The 6,378-nt window shown below is 43.6% G+C and overlaps 1 protein-coding gene across 1 annotated transcript; it reads left to right on the top strand.

Moving 5' to 3' along the window:
* Positions 1-1,817: 1,817 nt before the first annotated feature.
* LOC121137107 (proteasome subunit beta type-3-like) lies at positions 1,818-4,055 on the top strand. Its single transcript, XM_040738978.1, is given in 1 exon segment — positions 1,818-4,055. A coding segment is annotated over 1 exon segment (588 nt). The 5' UTR covers positions 1,818-2,179; the 3' UTR covers positions 2,768-4,055.
* Positions 4,056-6,378: the final 2,323 nt, after the last annotated feature.

Raw genomic sequence — 6,378 nt, 5'->3', positions numbered from 1 at the left:
TTGTGGAGAAGACAAAGGAAGACTTGGTGGTCTGGCCAGGGAGTGTGCCGGTTGGAGGGAACTTGGAACCAAAAGGTCTAGAGTCGGTTGAGATCCCAACAGATTCGGGGGCAACTGGGGAGCTATGCTGGGAAGGAAAAGAATCTAGAAAAGACTTGCAGGGGCTGATCTCTGTGGAGGTGGATATCTGCCTGGGGCAGAGCCACTAACATTTGCTAAGGAGCTATTTTGGGGTTGTGAGAGAAAGAAGTCCAGGATGATTCCCAGAATTTGGGCCAATATGAGCAAAACTGTAGTGCTGTCATTTAGCCAAGAGGGTGGAGCACATTTATAATGTATCTTTGACAGATTAGGAAGAGGCTAAAGCATTTATGCTCTGTATCTGGAAATGAGCCACTACCCCCTTGCTGGGGCCATGACAAAAATCTACTATAGGCTTGGTTGTCATTTGAGAATCCTTCACAGTTCTCCTGGAAACCAGTATGTCTCAGAGCTGATGCTTGAGATAAAATCATCAGTGGAGTCCACTATTACTTGTTAGGAAGGTGGGGAATATGCGGTCGATTTCTCAACAGTTGTCAAATGAATGACTTCACTTTATATAATTGCTTATGTTAATGTGATTGATTCTTGAGAAATGCCTTTGAATCAATGCAAGGAAAAGATTGACAGGGCTAGGTAGATTTCTTCTCTGATACCTGGTTGTTGCATCTTTCATAGTTGACTAGAATCCCCTGCAACATGGGCTGATGTGTGCCACTGTAGTAGGATGCTCTGCAGAGCTACTGCTATTGCGATTCACATCTATTTCTTCGTAGTTTGGGTCATTGCAAATGATTGATAAGTGTTGGGTAGCTTAAATACATTTGAATTAACAAAAGGGGCCACTTCAATGTGACCTCAGTACATTAAATAACACTGTTAAACATTCATTAAGCACTTATTCTGTGCTGGATACCAAAGGTTTAGTAGTGCCAATGGGGAGAACTGTATGGGCAGTATTTCATCATCATTAAAGCAGTATTGATTGGGAATCTACTTCACAAACCCAGCTAGATACTAACACACAGCACAGCATGAGATCCAGTTCTCCCCTGATGTAGCTCTGTTTCACAGGGATGCTCTCCATACCGTGTACTTGTTCCACTGAGTATTCTAAGGTCACAGGAGCTTAGACATTCCAAAGAACATTGTTTTCCCTTTCTTTCCTTAGACATGTGCTAAGGACATTTTCTCCATGTTTGAAGGACAAACAGGTTTAGTAATTTCCCAAGAACACATACCTGAGCTATTGGGCAAGCTGTTCTCAGCGGGGTTGTTTTGGCTTCTAAGGGACACTCAACAATGTCTGTCAGAAGATGTTTTTTGCTTTCCCAGCTTGCAAGGTGCCTGTAACAGGAATAATATTGGGGTTCAAAATGAAAGATCAGAGAAGTAAAGTAGCCAAGCCAGTAGCTCTTACCTTACCTCAGATCAAAATGGGTGAACCTGTCTCCATGAATCCTCATAGTACAATCCATACTGCACTGCTCTCCACCAAGCCTCAGACTTCAATCTTCTGAGTTCCTGTTTCCTCTCACCTTATATTCCTCTCTCTGCCCAGCCATATCACTGCTGTCTCCGCCTCCTTAGTGCTGGATTAAAGGTGTGATCCCAAGTGCTGAGATCACCTTTGTGTGACCTGTTTCTCTTTTAGACTGGATCAATTTTGTGTAGCTCAGTGTGGCCTTGAACTAACAGAGATCCTTCTGCCTCTGTCTCCTGAGTCCTGGGATTAACGGTGTGTACCACTACTGCCTGGCCTCTATGACTGTGGTTAGCTTTGCATTTTGATCTCCAGTTGCTTTATTAGATCATAAGCAATATATCACCATGGGTGCCTCTGGTATGTAGTGAAGAAGCCAAGGAAGCTGCTAAACATCCTTCAGCGCATAGGGCAGGCAGGCCTACGATGAAGGCAATCAACCTAATGCCAGCTGCTTCAAGGTTGAGAAATTCCGTGTGCTTAACCTGGAGAGCATCAGAGCCGTGGTTCTTTTTAAGTCACAGGTGAAGGAATAATAATTCTAGAAACATGCATATATTGATATTTCACCTTAAAAAACTTAAACATGGAGAGAAACTCAGAGCCTGTTTCCAGGAATCGTAGTAGCAATCAGAGTCCTACTAGAGTGCAATCATGTCTATTGTGTCCTATAACAGAGGGGCTGTCATGGCCATGAAGGGAAAGAACTGTGTGGTCATTGCTGCGGACAGGTGTTTTGGGATCCAGGCCCCGATGATGACCACAGACTTCCAGATTTTTCCCATGGGTGACAGACTCTATATAGGCCTGCCTGGGCTGGCCACCAACATCCAGACATTTGCCCAGTGCCTCAAGTTCTGACTGAACCCATAAGAGCTGAAGGAAGGTTGGAAGATAAAGCCTTACACCCCCATGAATATGGTGGCCAGCCTCCTGTATGAGGAATGGTTTGGTCCCTACTATACAGAGCCTGTCATTGCTGGGTTGGACCTGAAGACCATTAAGCCCTCCATTTGCTTTCTAGACCTCATTGGCTGCCCCATGGTGACTGATGACTTTGTAGTCATGGGGACCTGCTCCAAACAAATACATGGGATATTCGAGTCTCTCTGGGGGCCCAACATGGGTCCAGAACACCTGTTTGAAACCATTTCTCAAGCCATGCTGAGTGCTGTGGACCGGGATGTTGTATTGTTCATGGGCATCAATGTCCACATCATTGAAAAGGACAAGAAGGCCTAGATGGACTAACACTGTGCTCTGGTCCCAGTTTCCTTTTGTTGTTTTCTTTTTAATAAGATTGCTTTTCTTAAAAGAAACAAACCAACCAACCAAACAAACAAACATGAACCAGCAGATCTTTCACATCCAAATCACTGCAGGTCACAGGAGGCATGCCTGTGATAGTTTTGCAGTCCTGGGTTCCTTCTGCCTAATTTGTTTCCTGTTCCATGACATAAAGCCTTTGTCACATACCCTGTCTACTGTGAGGCTCTGCTTGACATACATCTATAATCCATGGATCCATGGAGTCCTATCCCTCTGACACTGGGAGCCAAAATAAACCTGCCTTCTCTGAATTTGTCCCCGTGAGGTGTTTTGACACAGTGATGAGAATTCTGACTAATGCAGGGGTCTTTAGACCATGAAGTCTCCCAGCATCTTCAAGTTTCCTATTGCTTGCTGTCTGATAAAATGTATATCTTCTGGTTGGGTTGGCCATTGTCTTCTTTCCCCACCTGGTTTGTAGTTTCATGAAGACAGAGATTCTGCTCTTCATTTCATGCTTCCCTTCACCACACGGTACAGTGAACAACCAATTGCTCTTTCTGACAAAACTAACACAGTGTGGTGGGCCCTGTGAGCGCAGCTGAGTGGGACTTCTAGCCAACGGTTTCCAAAGCATGGACGACTTCAGCCAAACAGCCTAGAGGGAATGTCCTGCCCACAGTCACGTGAGTGAGTTTGGAAGAGAATCTTTCTCCACTCCGGTTCTCAGGGAGATTACTGACCTGGTAACCTGGTAATGATGTTCTGTACTTTGTGAGATGCTGTGAAATAAGGATCCATGACCCACAGAACCAGAGAGTTTTGACCCAGCAACACTATAAACAAAAATATTGTTTTAAACTACTAATTTAGGTGGCAACTTGTTAAGCAGCAATAGCTAACTAATACATAATAAGTTAGGACCCAGGGAGCAGAAAGATGAGTAAGAAATGAGCTTTCACCTCAAGGTACAGTTTTGTGGGAGGCTTCATCTTACCTGTGAGCACAACTGTGGAAAAAAAGTGGAAAAAGCATTCCACACACAGACAAAGGCTTGCCCAAAGACATGGAGACTTAAGAGTCTAGGAAGGGAGGCAGGAGTTCAGACAGGGGCCATCGCCAAACTCTTGAAAGGCTGGGCCTGGGATTTTCTTATAGGTAATGGGTACACCAAAGTATTTTGAGCACTGCAGTATGTTGGAGGAAGCTGTGCCAAAAAGGATTTTACATTTGGAGTCAGTGGATTACACTGTTAAATTGTTTTAAGTTGCATTTCTTAAATGCACAAGAAATACATATATTTTCATTGTAAATAATTTATGCAAAGCGAAATCACCTTACAATGTTTTTAACCTACATTTCTCTTCCTTAAAGGGATGCTGGCTTCATTTGTTGTGTTACACACAGTCATATGCTGGGGCAGGCTATAACTCTGTTTGTAGTGACATCATTTTAGTACCTAGAAATTGAGTAAATTTGCCTTACCTTGGTAACGACCTCAAACCAGAACCGTGACCTACCTTCCTCACCAAAGATTGCTTGCCAGGATACCTCTAGTTATGTGTATCTTTTAAGGTCAATTTCCTCTTACTTAGAAGTAAAACTTTAATTCCAATTGCTAATCTAAAGATACGCATCTTAGTGACTCAAATCGGCTGCCCCAGCATCACAATGCCTGAGTTCAAATCCTGACTCTGCTGTACCCTAGGTGACCTTGTATGAGTTACCACACTCTGTGCCCTCAAGTCCTTTCTCTGTAGGATGCAGATAATAGCACATTTATCATGAGGATGAACTGTATGAATATGTACAGTGGGTCCTATAAAAGTGGTTAATATTAATGTTAATATATTTGGGGCCATAGTGTATGTAATGTTCTAACTTTACCTTCTTTTAAAACATTGTATCTTGGAGAGTTTAGAGACACCATGCCCTTTTAAATTAAAACATTATTCTGAGATTACTGTAAATTCTCATGGATCTGTAAGGACACCTACAGCAGTACTAAGCACTGGTAACATTGTACAAAGCCAAACTACAACAGCTCAACCCCGATGCTGGCATGGATGCAGCCTAGATATGGGTTGGTTGCATCCTGAAAGCATGCTCTACTCTCTTGTAAGAGCCACATATGATTTCTTTTTTCCTAACACCATCCTTTATCCCTGGAAGCGACTGGCCTGGAAGCTGCTTGTATGTTCTCAGTTTCTGTAGCTTTTGGATTTCAAAAACCGATGCATGACATAGTACAGGAGGCAGTCTTTGGGGACTGGGGCTGCTCACTCAGTGATTCTCAGGGGACTGGTTCAGTTGCCTGCATCGAAAACTGGTACTTTCCGTTGCCTGGTGGTAGACTACAAAATAGATAAACCATGGCTTGGCTACTCTTTTCACATACTGTTGTGAGTGACTTCCTGTGGATTGAAACATCACCTCCTGGGGAAACGCTCATGGGACCCTGCTGGGAACTAGAAGCTCCTGACACTCATGTGTTAGGTGCACTTTGCCAAAAAATGACTTTAAATTTGGAGCCGTTGAGTTACCCTGGCAATCTGTTTTATGTTCTATTTCTTAAATGCGTGAACCATGCATATATTCTCATTGTAAATAATTAAATAAAGTAATAAAATCCCCTTTACTGTTTTAACCCTCATCTCCCCCGATGCAGATCTGTTTGGGTTTGGATATGAATTCAAATGTGTGTCCACCTTTTGGTACCTCCGAGCATTGAGATTTTTTTTAGAGTCATCCAGGTGCCTGATGAGCCGCTGGCCGCATGGCTGTTTGCACTAGTGTGTGGATGGAGAGGGCCTTTTTCAGCTGATTGGAGAGGCATTCAGTCTGATGGGGTGACTGGGCATCAAACTCCTGTCTTCTCTATGGCTTGTAACTATGGGGTTTAGTTGGCTGGGGAAATTAAATGGGTTCAAAAGGAAAAGGAAACCAGACTATCTTACTAAAGTACAAGGACTTAGGGCTGACCTTCCCTATAGGGACAGCAGAAGAGACTAGAAGGACATAGAGGCATGATGGGCCCAGGAAAGGTTAGGAAGTTTCATGCAGAGGGGGGAGACTATTAGTATGCACAAGTAAAGCCACAGTGGCCTTTGCTGAAGCATGCAGAGTGATCAGAAAGATCCAAGACACCAGGGCCCAGGGTTACCTTTGTAGAAAGGGGACATTAAGAAGATGGCAGTCAAACTGCCAAGGAGTTTCTCCCTTGGAGAAACTGTCATCTTTTAGGTGATAAAATGACAGAGAGAATTTAGATGTGATTGTTCACAAAGGTGCCGGATTTTCAAAGAGGAAAAGGAACACTGTAGAAAGACATGTTCTAAGCTACCTTATTCTTTGCTTGTAATGAGTGGCAGTTTAACCCAGCATATTAATTACCTCGTAGCTTCTGTGTGTGAAGAGTCCTACGAGGTTTTGATGTAGGTGTTGACCAGGGCTATGCCCTCATCACTTTCAAGTTCCTCTCAGTTATTGGTTGTACCCCATTTATTTTCCTTTAGGGAGTGAGGTAGAGGGGGAGCAGAGAACTGCCAGGATGAACCCCCAAGCAGTGCTGGATTTTACATTAT

Source organism: Mesocricetus auratus, unplaced genomic scaffold, assembly GCF_017639785.1.
Source record: "Mesocricetus auratus isolate SY011 unplaced genomic scaffold, BCM_Maur_2.0 Super-Scaffold_100676, whole genome shotgun sequence".
NCBI classification, from domain to species: domain Eukaryota; kingdom Metazoa; phylum Chordata; class Mammalia; order Rodentia; family Cricetidae; genus Mesocricetus; species Mesocricetus auratus.
Note: the sequence above shows the minus strand (reverse complement) of the source record. Positions and strands in the feature narration are given on the sequence as shown.